The sequence below is a fragment of the Trachypithecus francoisi genome, unplaced genomic scaffold, assembly GCF_009764315.1.
Source record: "Trachypithecus francoisi isolate TF-2019V2 unplaced genomic scaffold, Tfra_2.0 Lachesis_group0, whole genome shotgun sequence".
Taxonomy (NCBI): Eukaryota; Metazoa; Chordata; class Mammalia; order Primates; family Cercopithecidae; genus Trachypithecus; species Trachypithecus francoisi.
In genome coordinates this window covers 139,256,749-139,275,885 of record NW_022681453.1, presented here as the reverse complement: position 1 = coordinate 139,275,885, position 19,137 = coordinate 139,256,749, and the positions used below count along the sequence as shown (strand labels likewise).

Sequence of the window (19,137 nt, the reverse complement as noted above, 5' to 3'; positions counted from 1 at the left end):
AAAAACAATTGCTACTCCAAAGTCACAAAGGTTTCTGCCTATGTTTTCTCTTAAGAGTTTTATAGTTTTATTAATATCTCTTAGATTTAGCTATTTTATCCATTTGAGTTAATTTTTGCATGTGGCATGAAGTAGGGGGGTATACTTCATGGTTTTGCGTCTAAACATCCAGCTGTCTCAGCACTATCTGTTGAAAAGCTTATTCTTTCACCATTGAATTGTCTTGGAACTCTTATTGAAGATCAATTGATTATATATGTAAAGGTTTATTTCTGGATTCTATTCTGTTATCTATTCATCTGTTCTTATACTAGTGGCACACTCTTGATTACTGTAGCTGTTTAGTAAGCTTTGAAATCAGAAAGTATCAATCCTCCAAAAAAATTTTTAAGGTGGTTTTGGCTGTTCTGGGTCACTTATATTTCCATATGAATTTTAAGATCAGCTTGTCAGTTTCTGCAAAGGAGCCTGCTGGGATTTTAATCACAGTTGCATTGAATGTGTAGATTAATTTAGGAAGTACTGCCATTTTAACAATGCTAAGTTTTCCTCCACGAACACAGGATGTATTTGTACTTATTTAGGCCTTTAATTTCTTTCAATCATAGTTGTGTTGAATGCGGAACTACTTTGAATTAATTCTAAGTTATTTTTATGCTACTTGTTGCTTGACAAATATAATTGCTTTTAGTTTTTTTTTTTTTTTTTGAGGCGGAGTCTCGCTCTGTCGCCCGGACTGGAGTGCAGTGGCCGGATCTCAGCTCACTGCAAGCTCCACCTCCTGGGTTTACGCCATTCTCCTGCCTCAGCCTCCCGAGTAGCTGGGACTACAGGCGCCCGCCACCTCGCCCGGCTAGTTTTTGTATTTTTAGTAGAGACGGGGTTTCACCGTGTTAGCCAGGATGGTCTCGATCTCCTGACCTCGTGATCCGCCCGTCTCGGCCTCCCAAAGTGCTGGGATTACAGGCTTGAGCCACCGCGCCCGGCCTGCTTTTAGTTTTTACTGTGATTTTGTTGTAATGTGAAGTGTATTTGGACCATGTGAAGCTTATTTCTGCTTTGAAATTTAGCATAAATGGATTATAATAAAATCTCACTGTGCTAATTTTTTGGTTATGTGAAATAGAAAATCAATGTAAATTAAAAAATTCATTCTGAAATGTGATAGATGTTGAAGCTCTTCTGGCAGATGGTTATAAGGAAGAGTATATAATCATTGTATTGAGGAAATATAATCAATAATGTGAATACCTAAGGTAGTTTATTTTACATATGTATCTCTATTTATTTATTTATTTATTTTTGAGACAGGGCCTCACTCCTATCACCCAGACTGGAGTGGAGTGGTATGATTGTGGCTCATTGCAGCCTCAACTTCTCGGGCTTAGGTGATTCTCTTGTCTCAGCCTCCTGAGTAGCTGTGACTACAAGTGTGCGCCGTCATGCCTGGCTAATCTTTTGTAATTTTAGTAGAGGTTTCCCCACGTTGCCCAGGCTGATCTCAAACTCCTGGACTCAAGTGATCTGCCGGCCTCGGCCTCCCAAAGAGCTGGGATTACAGTTGTGAGCCACTGTGCTTGGCCTTATGTTTTATAATTTTTAAGTGACACTTTTTATTCAATTACAAAACATATATAATTGTAGAAAACTTGTAAAATGTAAAAGAGGACAAAGAAAATAGAAAAATTATTTACTATGTAATTCCTGAGTAAACACTGATTACATTTTTTTTTTTTGAGTGCCTGTTGCCCAGGCTGGAGTGCAGTGGTGTGATCGTAGGATTGTAGTTCACTGTAACCTCATACATCTCATACCATCTCATACATTTTGATACTACTACTTCTGGTTCTATACATATGTGTTCATTTTGAAACAAGGGAGTATAATTTTATAACAGTTATTTTCATTTAATGATTATGGTCTGATTGCAATTATTGATCATTTAGTTTATTCCTGAGCAATTTATTTTATATATTTTTGCTATTGTGAGTGGGATATTTGTTATAACTTGGCATTTGTGCATACATTCAATTTACCTATAGGAAATTAATTTTTGCATACAGTTTTTTAATTGGTCCACCTTACTAATCTTATGTTCTTTTTTTTTTTTTCCTTTGAGACAGAGTCTTGCTCTGTTGCCCAGGCTGGAGTGCAGTGGCATGATCTTGGCTCATTGCAGCCTCTGCCTCCCAGGTTCAAGTGATTGTCCTGCCTCAGCCTCCTGAGTAGCTGGGACCACAGGCACCTGCCACCAAGCCCAGCTAATTTTTGTATTTTTAGGAGAGATGGGGTTTCACCATTTTGGCCAGACTGATCTCGAATTCCTGGCCATGGGTGATCCACCTACCTCGGCCTCCCAAAGTGCTGGGATTACAGGCGTGAGCCACCACGCCTGGCCTAATTCTTACATTATTTCGAATAGTTTTCCCATTGATTAATTTTGGCTTTTTGGATGTTCAGTTATATCATCTATATGTAAAGATAATTTGGCCACCTCTTTCAAATATTGATGTCTTACTTTACGGACTAATGTAATTTACTAGTGGTTCCTCCTCAGTGTTAAATCAGCAGGGATATCCAACCCTTTGCTCTATCATTGACTTCTTTCCCTTCTTTTTGCCACCTTCCACGCTCAAGACACCATCTTTTCCATTCAGGCTTTGCAGTAACCTGCTAACTGGTCCCCTCATTTCTCCATTGTTCCCCTCTATCCATTCTCCACTGAAGCAAGTATGATGTATATATTTAAATGTCTTGATAAACTATCACTGTCTTCTCTCAAGCAGTGCCAGGCATTGTTTTAAATGCTTTATGTTTATTCTTCACAAACCTGAAAGCTTGTTCATTTTAATCTTTGTTATAGATAAAGAAAACAAAGCTTTTTTCTTTAACTTCCCAAAGAGCACATAATTAACAAGCGGCAATGAAAGTTTACCCCTGTCTTTTTGCCTTGAAAGTCCATCTTTTTTTTGGCAATGTGAGTTTATCCCTGTCTTTTTGCCATGAAAGTCCATCTGTCTTTTTTTTTTTTTTCTTTAATTGAAAGTCCATGTTCTTAAACTTAGATTTTCTTGTTTTAAACAAACTTCCGCCGGGCGCGGTGGCTCAAGCCTGTAATCCCAGCACTTTGGGAGGCCGAGACGGGCGGATCACGAGGTCAGGAGATCGAGACCATCCTGGCTAATACGGTGAAACCCTGTCTCTACTTAAAAAATACCAAAAACTAGCCGGGCGACGAGGCGGGCGCCTGTAGTCCCAGCTACTCGGGAGGCTGAGGCAGGAGAATGGCGTAAACCCGGGAGGCGGAGCTTGCAGTGAGCTGAGATCCGGCCACTGCACTCCAGCCTGGGTGGCAGAGCAAGACTCCGCCTCAAAAAAAAAAACAAAAAACTTCCTCTTCATTCTTTGTGGGTTTTTTTTTTTTTTTTTTTTTTTTTAATGTAGTCTCGCTCTCTCACCTAGGCTGGAGTGTGGTGGTGTGATCTCGGCTCACTGCAACCTCCGCCTCCCAGGTTCAAGCGATCCTCCTGCCTCAGCCCCCTGAGTAGCTGGGAGTACAGGCGCATGCTACCACTCCTGGCTAATCTTTGTATTTTTAGTAGAGATGGTGTTTCCCATGTTGGTCAGGCTGGTCTCAAACTCCTGACCTCATGATCTGCCCACCTCGGCCTCCCAAAGTGCTGGGATTACAGGGGTGAGCCACCACGCCTGGCCTCTTTGTGTGTTTTCTTATGTCTTTCGTCTGAGTTGCAAGGGGCAGCTTGGGTTTCCAGAACTTTCTTAGCTAACTCCTCTGTTCCTTTATCCATGCCCCTTCCTCATTCAGTTTTGGATACTTTATTTTCCTTATTCCTTACTTGACTGATTTACTTTTCTATTTTATTTAGTTTGCTAATCATTGTTTCTTTTAAGGTTCTTAAGCATAAATTCTCTCTCTCTCTTTTTTTCCTGATGGGAAATACTGAGGTGTAACACTAGGAATACAAATTATGTTTAAATAGAGCACAAAGAACCATCTCAGAGGAATAACTGATGGTGACTGTCTGCTGATTCATTTCATTATGTATCAGCTCTAACTAGGCTTAATAAATAATTGAGGTTTAACACTTAGGTAACAGGTCTGTATTTAAGTTTGAAAATTTTTTTATGTTACAGCTTCAACTTCACATTGAATATTCTGTAAAGCAGAAGTAAATTGATTAGCATTCTGTGAATGAAAAATAAAGCTGTGGGTTAGGCACATGGCTCATGCCTGTAATCCCAGCACTTTGGGAAGCCAAGGCAGGCAGATCACCTGAGAACTCCTGGGATGAGGAGTTCGAGACCAGCCTGACCAACATGGTGAAACCCCTGACTCTACTGAAAATATAAAAATTAGCTGGGCGTGGTGGCGTGCACCAGTAATTTCACTACTTGGGAGGCTGAAGCAGGAGAATCGCTTGAACCCGGGAGGCAGAGGTTGCAGTGAGCGGAGATTGTGCCACTGCACTCTAGCCTGTGTGACAGAGTGAGACTCTATCTCAAAAAAAAAAAAAAAAAGCCATGCTGGCAACAAAAAAAAACAATTTGCCTCATCACAGTTTAGAACATTGAATTGTAAAGATCTTTTTTCTAGTCCTAGCCAGCCTTAGTGGTAACATGAGCAATTCAGTTACTTTCTCAGAGTTTTATATTTTTATCTATAAAATGGGAATGATGGTGCCTACAGTTTAGGATTTTTGTGAAAATCAAATAAGACTACAAGCATCTTGAATAGCAGTTGAAGTACATTGATATAGGTGATATTTTACAGTGTTGTCTTCCTCAGCATCTTATTAGTTCTGTGTTTTAAAGATCTACATTAGTCACAGAAACAAAGTCTAATTTTTGTTCTCATTTCAGATTGCAACTGGACACCTGAGTCAGCAGGACCTGGAATCGCAGATGAGAGAGCTTATCTACACAGACTCAGATCTTGTTGTCACCCCCATTATCGACAATCCAAAGGTGTGGAAAGATACTCTAACAACTGAGTTGTAGACTTTACTGAGATCTAAAATCTGCATGAGATTTTCATTCAGAATATTATTTACCGTCTAATCTTTCCTGTTTCTCTTGTCTGCTTCTGTTTCATTTGTGCTGCATGTCTGCATTTCCCGCTCCCGCTCTGTCTGCAACCCTTTCCTCTGCCTTCACTTCCACTTCACTGGAGTTCTAAGTTTTCTCCCCTCTGTTTTGAATGAGTCAGCTCTGCCTCTCACCACTGCTTTCTTCCACATGCCATGGAGGGGTTGCCAGCCTCCTGACCTCAGACCTTAGCTCTCGGTCCCTTTGTTTCTCCATACGCGCTAATGTGAATCACTCTAAATATTGTAGTCTCTGATGTATTTTGAAGGCAGAAGCAGTCAGAGGGCACTGCTCACCAGGCTGGGCTGGGCAGGCATATCACACAGAAGCCCTACCCTCTCACAGGTTGTTAAGACTGCAGGGGAGACAGTGGGGAGACATTATGGGAGCTTGAGGAATCATAGTTCACAATGTACTTCTAAACCAGTGTGAGTTTTTTTGCTTCTTGTCTTTTGGAATATAATACTTTATTGCTAGGGGATAATGAGTATCTGTTTTAAAAAACAAATTCATTTCTAAGTCCCTCTGTTTTGTCTTGACTTCCAGCTCCCCAACATACTCACATTCCACTACTTATTCTCTATTTTAATTTTCCTGCTTCTTTTTCCTTTTTCAATGTCTTTTTCTGTATTAATTCATGGCTGTTTTTTCTTATCTCATTGGGAACATTACTGTGGTATGACCATAAGGGTTTTTGGATTCATTTTTATTTTCTAGATAGACAGCATTTTATATAGATTATTTAGCTATTTTTCATAATGGAGCTAATTCTTTTTGTGAGTTTGTATGTCTGGCAGAGTAACTTTATTATGCTAAGTTTGATGTGCATTGGGGCATTTTCAAATTGGACTTTCTAGAACAATTTGTGTTCTCTTTATCAGGGGTGTCCAATCTTTTGGCTTCCCTGGGCCACACTGGAAGAATTGTCTTGGGCCACACATGAAATGCACTAATGATAACTGATGAACTAAAAAACAAAAAAAAAATTACAAAAAAAATCTTACAATGTTTTGAGAAAGTTTATGAATTTGTGTTGGGCCATATTCAAAGCCGTCTTGGGCTGCATGCAGCCCATGGGCTGCGGGTTGGACAAGCTTGCTTTAGACAATATTCTGTGTTTCTTTTTTCCCTCTTATAACCATATCTGATAGTTTCTGGGAAGCCTTAGTCAATAGAAATTTTTGTGTTTAACTTTTAATTTTAAACTTTTAGTCTTAGAGAAAAAGTTCAAAAATAATTGAGAGTTCCTATATACCTTTCGCCCAGCTGCTCTTAATGTTCGCATCTCATAGGTCTTTAGTATAGTTTGCAAAACCTGGGAATTAACATTAGTATAACGTTAGTCAGGCGGGATAATCCTTATCTGTTCCTCCTTGTGGAGGGCAGTAGAATGTGGTAATTGGAGTTGCATAATACTTGATTAATATCTCTGTGTAATGAGGGCTTGCAATACCCTGGTTGCTCCTTTCTAATTCTTCTTGAAAAAGAAAAGGAAAAAAAAACAAAACAAAAAACATGAGTATAGTGCTATTAACTAAACTACCAAACTTATTTGAATTTTACCAGTTGCCTCTAATGTTCTTTTTTTGTTGTTGTTGCAGGATCCCACATTACAGTTAGTTGTTATGCCTCCTTAGTCTCGTATAGTCTGTCCTAGTCTTTCATGGCCTTGTCAGAATTTCTCAGATCTTTCTTGTCTTTCATGACCTTGACACTTTGTCTTTTTTTTTTTTTTTTTTTTTTGAGATGGAGTCTCACTGTGTCACCAAGGCTGGAGTGCAGTAGCGTGGTGCGATCTCGGCTCACTGCAACCTCTGCCACCCGGGTTCAAGCTATTTTCCTGCCTCAGCCTCCTGAGTTGCTGGGATTATAGGCACCTGCCACCATGCCTGGCTAATTTTTGTAGTTTTAGTAGAGATGAAGTTTCACCATGTTGGCCAGGCTGGTCTTGAACTCCTGACCTCATGATCCACCTGCCTAGGACTCCCAAGGTGCTGGGATTACAGGCGTGAGCCACCGTGCCTGGCCTTTGTATTTTTTTGTAATACATGTTATAAAACGTATGACTCAAGTCCTTGACACTTTGAAGAGTAACTGGTTGGGTGTTTTGTAGAATGTCCCTTAATTTAGGTTTGTCTGAGGGTTTCTCATGATTAGAATGAGATTATGAATTTGGATTATGAGATTAGAATGAGAATATGCATTTTAGTAAGATTACTACAGTAAATACAGTAATGCTGGTTACTTAATTAGTAAAGGGTTTAAAAATATTGTATATAGAAGTGTTGCAGAAGTTAGGTATGGAAATGATGGTTGAATTTTTGATTAAAAGTCTCAAGATGAAGTATCTGGCTGTCCTGAACTCATGGATCCAACTACATGGTTTCTTCACATTTCTCAAATAAGTTGTGCACTTTCCAGTTCATACTATTATGGCTTCCTGGAATGGTGTCTTCTCTGATATGACCATAAAGTTCTAACCATCCTTCAACACCTCAACCCACCTTCTACCTCTTCTGTAAACCCGGTCCTAACTATATCAACTAAAGTGCTTGCTGTATTCTCTAAACTGCTGTTTACAAAAAAATTCTTTCTGTCCAGTGTTTTGTCTGTAGTTATGTCCTGCATGTTTTGAATTGCGAAATATTTCGTTGTTTATCAAATGTTTGTCTCGTCTTCCCAACTAGGATGTCAGCTCTCTGAAAATAGGATTGTGTCTTTTATATCTTCGTATCCCCATTAGCACTTGGCATAAAGTCTTACCTTGGCAGGAACCCAGTAGATATTTGTTGAATGACTGAATTTCTAATTAGAGGTAAATTAGCTAAAAAATAAGCCAAGATAGGGGTGAATGTTTTCTGTGAAGCTTTATTTTTTTACAGATATCAATTGAAATGATTTAAAAAAATAACTTATTATCTATATTTGTATGTTTTTAATCTGAAAAGTCATTGTTCTTACTCTTTTTGGTAACAAATTTTACACATTTTTTGTCCTCATTGATTTATTATCTGACATAAGGGACATATAAGGAGATAGATATCCATCTTAAAAATTGTCTCAAAAGCTTTTTTGTTTTTTAAACCACAGATAATGAAACAGCCACCAGTTAAATTTGATGCAAAAATATTGCATCTACCAGCATATTCAGGTAGGATCATAAAGGACTTATCAAACATGTAGACTCTTTGTATACAGATACAAATATGAAATTTATTTGCAAATAGAATATTTGTATGTGAATAACTAAATGTATTTCATCTTGACAATTGCCTATGTTCTTGGGGCAGTGTTATACGAATTGTAAACAATCTGTAATTCATTTGTGCCATCTGTTGACATTTCTTAGCTGAGTCTGGGCTGCCCTGTTCTCTTCTGGGTGGGGAGGTTCCTGTAGATCTGGACTGGTTTTCCTGTAGAGTGGGTAGGAGGTCTTCCGTTCCCTTCCCTTCTTACAGCTGGTTGAATTTCCACCATTTATGGCTGGTGTAGGTGTACAGATTTGGGGACAACAATGAAGGATTGGGATTCTATTGGAGGGACCAGGGCATTTGAGAATGGGACTAGGTGGTTCATGACTGTGGAGGTGGTGTGGGAGTGGAGATACTTAAGGGATAATTATTACGTTTCTGTTGAGCTAACAAAAGTCTTACTTAGGGTGACCATCAGAAATTTTCACGTACTTTAAACTGTTTTTTTTTGTTTAACAAATTATATTTTAAGCTGTTAAACTTGATTTGGGAAAAATTATTCATTGTGGCTAGAGTAGAATCTATGATTTGAAGTAAATTTAAAATATATTTAGGTTTAAATAAACCAGCTAAGGGTTTATATCAATCAACTTAATTACTGATAAAAACAAAAAAGAAACTGTGTAGAACGACGTTTTTGAAGCTAAGTATTATTAATAGTGCTTTCAGAGCCAAGTAGGACTATTTATGCAAACCTAGAGAATTATTACCTGGAAATACTATTTCCCTTTTCTTCTTTGAGTTATTTAGGAAATTATATTTATAATTTATTTTGCCTAAAGATAGAGATCAGCCAAAAATATGTTAATTTTAGGGGATATCACATTTCCTAGATTTTGCCATTTTTTTGTATAGGGATTTGGAGGTAGGGATTTCAGGTGATTTTTAGCTATCATGTTATTCTCGTTATTTTTTACAATAGTTTTATTGGAACTTTGTAAGAACTGTAGGATTTGTGCTTTTCTCAGTATTTGAGAGTTGATTTATTTATACAAACGCTCTTTTGTCTTTTACTCCAGTTGTATTGAACTTTGCATTTTGTTATGGTGTAGGTTGTGGGACAGTTCTGCTTAGGACATCTGCTTTATTTGAAAGTATAGCTTTCCATTGAAGTGGTTAAAAAGTTTCCATGGATAGATAAAGAGATTAGGAATATGGAAGGACAAATAAAAGTAGTGTCATCTTTGGAGTATTTTTGGTTTTGACAGTGTAATGTTTGTCCTCAGCTGTTGTAATTCTGTGTTTATTTCTCATGTAACGTTTCCAGCAGTTCTTTTTCTCATGAAACATACTTTTATTATTTTCTTTCCATGGCAGTGGATAAGTTATTATTTCTGAAAGACCAAGATTGGAATGACTTTTTGCAACAAGTGTGCTCACAGATCGACTCCACTGAGAAGAGCATGGGGGCCTCCCGAGCCAAGCTGAATCTCCTTTGCTATTTGTGTGTGGTGGCTGGTCACCAGGAGTTGGCCACCAGGCTCCTCCATTCCCCCCTGGTAGGCCTTTGTGACATGCCTTATGCATTTTAATTTGTGTTTTTATAGAGGCTCAAACAAGTGCTGAAATATCAGTTTGATTTAACTACCATGAAAAAACCGATTGATCACGATTTTAGGTTTATGAAAATTATCCTCTGTTTAATCCTTAGGTCCTAAAGTAGATGAGAGTAGATGGTGATTTTGAACTGTGTTTGTTTGTAATACTCAGGTTTCCATTTTATGTTAACTCGTAAGATTTTTAAAAAATACCTGAAATCAGGCTGGGCGCGGTGGCTCATGCCTGTAATCCCAGCACTTTGGGAGGCCAAGGTGGGTGGATCACCTGAGGTCAGGAGTTTGAAACCAGCCTGGCCAACGTGGCAAAACCCTGTCTCTACTAAAAGTACAAAATTAGTTGGGTGTGGTGGTGCACTCCTGTAATCCCAGCTACTTGGGAGGCTGAGGCAGGAGAATCACTTGAACCTGGGAGGCAGAGGTTGCAGTGAGCTGAGATGGAACCACTGAACTCCAGCCTGGGCAAAAAGAGTGAAACTCCATCTCAAAAAAATAAAAAAAAAAAATAAATAAATAAAATAAAAAGTGATGTCATAAGACCTTTTACCTTCTCGTTAGTGACTGGAATGAACTCCCCATGTGGAGTGGGTTGGGGGTGTTGGTTCCTTTACTGGGTCCTCTGGTAAACTGCAAGGTTTCTGATATAACATTGAAGGAAGACATCAATTCTCTAGAACATTTTTTTCCCTCTTCCCCTGGGAATATTACTTTTTGGACTATCTTGGTCTATTGGTAAGCTCAAGGGAATTTGTCAGAGTTTTTTTGGTTTTTGTTTCTTTTGGCTCATGTTTGAGCATCGATTGGCAGAGTTTTTGAAGTCATCCTCAGAAAGGAATTACAGTGGTTTGGAGATGTTTTCCACAGTGGTCCCTCATTTGGAAATTGGCTTGAAAAAATTTAAGTTCATTTGCTTCCAGGATAGTATTAAGGTTACTTTTTTTGATAGTTGGTGTGTGTCTGTCAAGTAAGGGCAGTAATTTAGCGAATATAAAGTGGTAGGAGAAATTAAAAGTACTGTTCTTAGTTTTTATTTTAATCTTATTCATGTACTAGTACCTTTGTAATTTAGTAAATATCATTTTTGGTGTACAGTGTAAACTTCCTTTTTATAAAATCCCGGGCTGTTAACTTTGCTGTCATTTTGTATGTTTTGTGACTTAAACATTTTTATTTTTTCTTTTTTTACATTTAAATTTTTTATTCTAGTTCCAATTGCTAATCCAGCATTTGCGGATTGCTCCAAACTGGGATATGTAAGTAATATTTATATTTTAAAAATTATTTTTCATGACTTTATTAAGTAGTTAGAGCGTACATATTTATCAAAAACAGAGTCCTAAGTAATTATCATAAATTGTTGTGATGTAATGATGACTCTACTCATAGGCAATTTTTATGGGCATTCCAATTATAAATTTTAGAATATTAAAAATGGCCCTTCTCCTAATATTATAAATACAATTCTGGGATTATCTAAGGTACTCCTGGAAACTTTATTAACTGTTACTGTTTTTTTATTTTCGTAGAAACAAGGTCTCTCACTATGTTGCCCAGGCTGGTTTTGAACTCCTGGACTCAAGTGATTCTCCCATCTCTGACTCCCAAAGTGTTAGGATTACAGGTGTGAGCCACTGTGCCTGGCTCACTGTTACTGTTTTGAGTATTGGTTATAAAATACTTAAACCCTGATCCCTGTGTATTAATTTAGTTATACTTCCTCGAAGTTTCCCTTGGCCACCGTTATCTTTCCCTCTTGTAGCACATAGCTTCCCTAGATGTTATTTACAATCTAATGGGATTATGATTTATAAACTCCTGATGGAAGGAAGTGTCCTTGCTTTTTATAGAAGCAACATACCAGGTGAAAAGCACAGTAAATCAAGTGTTAGAAGTCCCTCGGTTCTGGTTGCTAGTAAGAGTTGGCCAAATGATTATCTTTTTCTCTATCTCTGCTTCCTGGGGAGTGTGGCTGGGATAAGGAAATGGCATAGGTTTAGGATTCAGACAGACCTGGGTGTGGATCAAAGATCTGCTTTCTGGGCCAAGTACTTTTAATTGCTGAGCCTCAGTTTCCTCATCTGTAAAATTGGGATGGGATAACTACTTCATAGATTTTTGGTAATTGTTCAACTTTGAATGAGGTAAATATATGAGATATCTTGTATAGTACCTGATTCTTAGTGGGTATTTCATTTACAATGGGGTTGGGGTTGTAGAAGTTGTAGTTATTATCATCAAGCTTGCTTATCTCATGATTGTTAGGACAGGCACATGAAAAAATGGAGGTGAAAGAATTTTGCGAATTGTGGCAGTGGTATGATAATAATTATTCTTCTATGCTGGTGAAATATGGGTGAACCAATAGGAGTTTAACAAATGCTTAATAATAAGGGTAATTCTTACTATACATCTTCTAATGTTACTCTCCCAAAGTAAAATCTGGTAATAGAAACTAGGATTTTTAGGTAATGGCTGAGTATTTAATACTTTGAGAAAGCTAATGGTAGGCTCATTAAAAATGAATCAATGAGATATTTATTTAAGCACTTTTATTTAAAACATGTTATATCCTTGAATGGGGTGCCCCCTGCTGACATTTAAAACAGATCATTTCCAAGTACAGTCATCCCTGTGTATCAGCCCAGAGATTGGTTTTAGTATCTGCTTGGATATCAAAATTCACACATACTGTTTTTTCCCCCCACTTTTAAAAATTGAAGTTTGATTGTAAAACAGTTTTAATTTGAATAAAATGATACTGAGGTAGACAAGTTCTCTGGTAGGAATCCTCTTTTATTCTCTTTATCCATTCAAAGCCACTTCCAGCGAGGTTTTCTCTGACCTCAGGTTATATTATCTTGACAGCATATGGTAAAGTGTCCTTAACTTAGTCGGGGAGATAATTATTATTGAAGTAGATAGATTTATTCCTTAGTTTTGTTTTGCATGTAAAAAATTAGAATCACATGATATAATTTTATGTGTTTGTTTTCCCTATAACATATGTATTATATATTTTAAATGTTATTAACATTTAAAAATAAAATACATAATACTTAAGATAAACTTTTTATATGTTATGAATATCTGATCATTTTGTTTACTATTTTTGGATAGTATTATAATGTTATAAACAACATTCTGATGAACATTTTTGAGATTAAATCTTTGTGCCTGCTTTTTCTTTTTCGCTTTAGGGAAGATTCATAGAATTAGAACAAATGGATAGAAGGCAGTAAATGTTTTTGTGACTTCTGAAAAATTGCTGAAATACTCTTAAAAATTAAAATTGTATCAATATATAATCCCAATCAGTGTGTTTAAAATGCCTTTTGTTAGAACTTCCAACATTGAGTATTTATCAAATTGTATATCCTTTTATCCTTGCCAGTCAACTTTGAGGTATAATTCACATGCAGTAATAGTGTAATATTGTAATTAAAAAATCTGTTAATTGTAAATTATGCATAATTTAAAACATTCCATTTTAGCCATTTTTATGTGTACAGTGGCGTTGAGTTCATTCTCATTTTTGTATAACCATCACCACTATTCATTTCCAGAACTTTTTCATCATCTTAAACAGAAGCTCCTTACCCATTAAACAGTAACTTCCCTTTTTCCTTCCTCAGTCCTGGTAACCTATACTCTACTTATTCTGTCTTTGTGAATTTGCTTATAGCGAGTGCCTCATATTGCTACTGAAACATCAAGGGGTTTGGTCTCGGTCCTGTTGCTCACAGCACAGAAAGCCAATCACGGAGACAATGAGTATTACTAGGGAAGAAGGCTTCAATTGGGTGCTGCAGCTAAGGAGATGGGAGATCAGTCTCAAATTTGTCTCCTCAACTGACTAAAACCAGGGGTTTATTTAGCAGGGAAGGAATGTAATCATGTATGGGAAAACAGGAATTAGGGAAGGGTGAGGAAGAGGAGTTGGTTGACAGGAAGCAGGTAGTTGATCAGGCAGTTGTGATGAGTGAGGGGGTCTGGTATCTTATGGTCCAGATGTGGTGATCTGTTAAGTTTCAGTTCCTTGATAACTATCTGGGAGGCCTGATGGTTGGTTTCCCAAGAAAGGAACTCAGATAAGACAAATGTAACTTTCTCAAGGTTTAAGACTAGGAGGGTCAATTTCTATGTTTGTTTTAACAGACCGTAAACATCAGGTCTATGGGACAATTGGTCTGGTTTCATTTGCAGGGTTCATCCATGTTATAACTAACATGTGTCAGCATTTCATTCCTTTTTAAGGCTGAATAATATCCCGTTGTATGTACATACCACATTTTGTTTATCTTTTCATCTGTTGTTGGGCACTGGCTCATTTATATCTTTTGGCTATTGTGAACAATGCTGCTATGAACATTAGTGTTTTCTGTTTTTGTTTTTTGCTAACAGCTATCCTGATGGGTGTGAAGTAGTATCTCATGGTTTTGATTTGTATTTTGTGACTAGTGATGTTGAACATCTTCTCATGTGATTGTTGGCTATTTGTATATCTTCTTTGGAGAAAGGTCTAGTCAAGTCATTTGCCAGTTTTTGAATTGAGTTTTATGTTGTTGAGTTGTAGGTGTTTTTTATATATTCTAGATATTAACCCCTTGTCAGATAAATGATTGCAAATGTCTTCTCTTATTACATAGGTTGCTTTTTACTGTGCCTTTTTACAGGTGCCTTTTTGAGATGCGAATTTAGGAAGCATTTTTCTATTTTTTAAATAAGAGTTTTATACTTGAATAAGGTAAAGTAAATGCTCATCCATCATTAATTTTTTAATTAAAAACAGTTTTCCTGTTTCTTTGCTGTAGTTCTCCTCTTGGTTGATTACATTTTATCATTTGGTAGTTTTTTTTTGTTTGAGACGGAGTCTTGCTCAGTCGCCCAGGCTGGAGTGCGATGGCGTGATCTCAGCTCGCTGTTAACCTCTACCTCCTCCGTTCAAGCAATTACTCGCCTCAGCCTCCCGAGTAGCTGGGATTATAGGCACTTGCCATCATGCCCGGCTAATTTTGTAGTTTTGTAGAGTTAGGGTTTCACCGTGTTGGCCTGATGGTCTTGAACTCCTGACCTCAGGTGATCCACCTACTTTGGCCTCCCAAAGTGCTGAGATTATAGGCGTGAGCCACTGTGCCTGGCTGGTAGTTTTTTTTGTTTGTTTGTTTTCAAGGTCTCTCAGTGGCTTACCTCTGCGCCATGCTTAGGAATTTGAGCTCTCTCCCCTGTACTAACTGTAGCTCTGTAGGATTTGGGGGTCACCCTTACCTTTTTTTTTCCCCCTCTTTTGTGTGTCTTGTTTGAGTTAGCTTTTCTTTTCATTCTAGGATGGTACATTTTACTAGATTGTCTCTAGGAATCTCTTTTTACTAATTTGCTCCTGCCTGCCTGCCCCTTTCCCTTCCCTTCCCTTCCCTTCCCTTCCCTCCCTTCCCTTCCCTTCCCTTCCCTTCCCTTCCTCCCCTCCCTCCCTCCCCTCCCTCCTCTCTCTCCCCTCCCTCCACTCCTTCCTCTCCCTCCCTTCCTCCCCTCCCTCCCCTCCGCTCCCTCCCCTCCCCTTCCTCCCCTCCCCCCTTCCCTTCCCCTCCTTCTCCCATCCTGTCCCTTCCGTCCCTTCCTTCCCCTCTCCTGTCCCTCCTGTCCCTTCCTTCCCTTCTTTTCTTTCCATTTATTTTGAGACAGAGCCTTGCTCTGTCACTAGGCTGGAGTGCAGTGGCATGATCTTGGCTCACTGCTGCCTCCGCCTCCCGGGTTCAAGCGATTCTCCTGCCTCAGCCTACCGAGTAGCTGGGATTACAGGTGTGCGCCACCATGCCCAGCTAATTTTTGTATTTTTAGTAGAGATGGGTTTTCCCCATGTTGGCCAGGCTGATCTCGAACTCCTGACCTCAAGTGATCCACCTGCTTTGGCCTCCCAAAGTGCTAGGATTACAGGTGTGAGCCACAATGCCCAGCCTCTTCATCCCTTCTTTAGCTTTCATGTTATTTCTTAGATTTCTTCCTCACTATTTCCTCCTTTTTCTGCTCCTGAAACCCCTACAGGATGGGTGTGGGAGTTTGTGTTTCTTGACTCTTCTTTCAAATTTTCTTTTGCTTTCTCACTTTCTCTTGTTTATTGAGATATAATTCACATACCATAAAATTCACCATTTTAATGTGTACAGTTCAGTAGGTGTTAATATATTGAAAGTTGTTCAACCATTGCCATTATCTAATTTGAGAACATTTTTCTCACCCAGTGAAACCCAGTACCCATTCTTCTCCAACCCCTGGCAACCACTAATCTACTTCCTGTCGACTGATTTGCCTATTCTTGATATTTCATATAAATGGAATCATACAGTATGTGGCCTTTTGTGTCTAGCTGCTGTCATTTAGCATAATGTTTTCAAGGTTCATCCATATTGTGGAATGTGTGAATACTTCATTCTTTTTATAGCTGAATAATCCTTGTATGGCTATACCACATTTTGCTTATGTGGTCTTGATAGACATTTGGGGTTGTTTCCACTTTTGGCTATTAGGAATCATGGTGCTCTGAACATTTGTCTACAGGGTTTTGTGTGAACATACGTTTTTATTTCTCTTAGAGTAGTGAGATTGCTGGATAAAATGGTAACTTTGTTCAATCTTTTGAAGAGCTGCCAAGCTCTCTTTTGTATACTTTTATTTTAGGTTCAGGGGTACATATACAGATTTGTTATATAGGGAAACTCATGTTATGGGGGTTTGTTGTACAGATTATTTGGTTACCCAGGTACTAAGCTTAGTAAGTAGCAATTGTTACTGTTTCTGATCCTCTCCCTCCTCTCCCTGAAATAGGCCCCAGTGTCTGTTGTTCCCTCTTTGTGTCCATGCAAACTCTCTTCTTTTATTGCTCTTCCTTGACTTTATCTTTGAGCTCTCAAGCTTGGGGTTTATCCCCATTCATTTTATTATTTAGGATTTCAGTTAACTTTTAAATTTCAACAATCATATTTGAAAGTTTTTGTTCATTTTCTTTTTCTCTGATTGGTCTTTTTTCCTAGCTGCATATATTTGCTGTATCACGTACTTCTGAATTTGAGGATAAATATTAGGATTATAAAAATTCTCTTCTTGGGGCAGAATTTAGAATTACATATTGTTATTAATATTAAAGGTTAAACATTAGGATTATATAATATAAACCTGGAACCTGGACTTTGAAAAAAAAGGGAACACAATTAGGATTATAAACATTGTATTCTTATCTGTTAAACTTGTAGGTCATTTCTTTTTCATCATGGTCTTGCTTTTTTTTTTTTTTTTCCAGCATGCTCATTTAATTTTGTTAACAGCAAACAGGTATTTTAAAATATTATATTTTTGGAACAGTTTTACTTATTTATTTTTATTTTTATTTATTTATTTTTATTAACTTTAAGTTCTAGGGTACATGCGCACAACGTGCAGGTTTGTTACGTATGTATACATGTGCCATGTTGGTGTGCTGCACCCATTAACTCGTCATTTACATTAGATATATCTCCTAATGCTATCTCTCCCCCCACCCCCTCCCCACAATAGGACCCAGTGTGTGATGCTCCCCTTACTGTGTCCTAGTGATCTCATTGTTCAATTTCCATCTATGAGTGAGAACATGCGGTATTTGGTTTTCTGTTCATGCGATAGTTTGCTGAGAATGATGGTTTCCAGCTGCATCCATGTCCCTACAAAGGACACGAACTCATCCTTTTTAATGGCTGCATAGTATTCCATGGTGTATATGTGCCACATTTTCTTAATCCAGTCTGTCACAGATGGACATTTGGGTTGATTCCAAGTCTTTGCTATTGTGAATAGTGCCACAGTAAACATACGTGTGCATGTGTCTTTATAGCAGCATGACTTATAATCCTTTGGATATATCCCCAGTAATGGGATGGCTGGGTCAAATGCTATTTCTAGTTCTAGATCCCTGAGGAATCGCCACACTGTTTTCCACAATGGTTGAACTAGTTTACAGCCCCACCAACACTGTAAGTGTTCCTATTTCTCCACATCTTCTCCAGCACCTGTTGTTTCCTGATTTTTTAATGATTGCCATTCTAACTGGTGTGAGATGGTATCTCACTGTGGTTTTGATTTGCATTTCTCTGATGGCAAGTGATGATGAGCATTTTTTCATGTGTCTGTTGGCGTATGAATGTCTTCTTTTGAGAAGTGTCTCTTCATATCCTTTGCCCACTTTTTGATGGGGTTGTTTGTTTTTTTCTTGTAAATTTGATTGAGTTCTTTATAGGTTCTGGATATTAGCCATTTGTCAGATGAGTAGATTGCAAACATTTTCTCCCATTCTGTAAGTTGCCTGTTCACTCTGATGGTAGTTTCTTTTGCTGTGCAGAAGCTCTTTAGTTTAATTAGATCTCATTTGTCAATTTTGGCTTTTGTTGCCATTGCTTTTGGTGTTTTAGACATGAAGTCCTAGCCCATGCCTATGTCCTGAATGGTATTACCTAGGTTTTCTTCTAGGGTTTTTATGGTTTTAGGTCTAACATTTAAGTCTCTAATCCATCTTGAATCAATTTTCGTATAAGGAGTAAGGAAAGGATCCAGTTTTAGCTTTCTACTTATGGCTAGCCAATTTTCCCAGCACCATTTATTAAATAGGGAATCCTTCCTCCATTTATTGTTTCTCTCAGGTTTGTCAAAGATCAGATGGCTGTAGATGTGTGGTATTATTTCTGAGGGCTCTATTCTGTTCCGTTGGTCTACATCTCTGTTTTGGTACCAGTACCATGCTGTTTTGGTTACTAGAGCCTTGTAGTATAGTTTGAAGTCAGGTAGTGTGATGCCTCCAGCTTTGTTCTTTTGGCTTAGGATTGTCTTGGCAATGTGGGCTCTTTTTTGATTCCATATGAACTTTAAAGCAGTTTTTTTCCAATTCTGTGAAGAAAGTCATTGGTAGCTTGATGGCAATGGCATTGAATCTATAAATTACCTTGGGCAGTATGGCCATTTTCAAAATATTGATTCTTCCTATCTATGAGCATGGTATGTTCTTCTATTTGTTTGTGTTCTCTTTTATTTCACTAAGCGGTGGTCTGTAGTTCTCCTTGAAGAGGTCCTTTACATCCCTTGTAAGTTGGATTCCTAGGTATTTTATTCTCTTTGAAGCTATTGTGAATGGGAGTTCATTCCTGATTTGGCTCTCTGTCTGTTACTGGTGTATAAGAATGCTTGTGATTTTTGCACATTATTTTGTA

At 38.0% G+C, this 19,137-nt stretch overlaps 1 protein-coding gene and 1 non-coding gene across 10 annotated transcripts in view; both read left to right on the top strand.

Moving 5' to 3' along the window:
- Positions 1-19,137, top strand: part of ULK4 (unc-51 like kinase 4) — a 735,134-nt gene that overhangs the window by 63,155 nt on the left and 652,842 nt on the right. For all 9 annotated transcript variants that reach the window (XR_004437258.1, XM_033212151.1, XM_033212152.1 and 6 more), the window contains 4 exons: positions 4,882-4,986; positions 8,197-8,257; positions 9,675-9,856; positions 11,120-11,166. Coding sequence is in view for 8 of the 9 variants with exons in the window: in XM_033212151.1 (XP_033068042.1) it covers positions 4,882-4,986; positions 8,197-8,257; positions 9,675-9,856; positions 11,120-11,166 (395 nt within the window). In the remaining variant the exon portion in view is untranslated. The remainder of the gene's footprint in view (positions 1-4,881; positions 4,987-8,196; positions 8,258-9,674; positions 9,857-11,119; positions 11,167-19,137) is intronic.
- LOC117084678 lies at positions 6,447-6,579 on the top strand. Its single transcript, XR_004437584.1, has one exon. It is a non-coding gene; the product is annotated as a U8 small nucleolar RNA (small nucleolar RNA).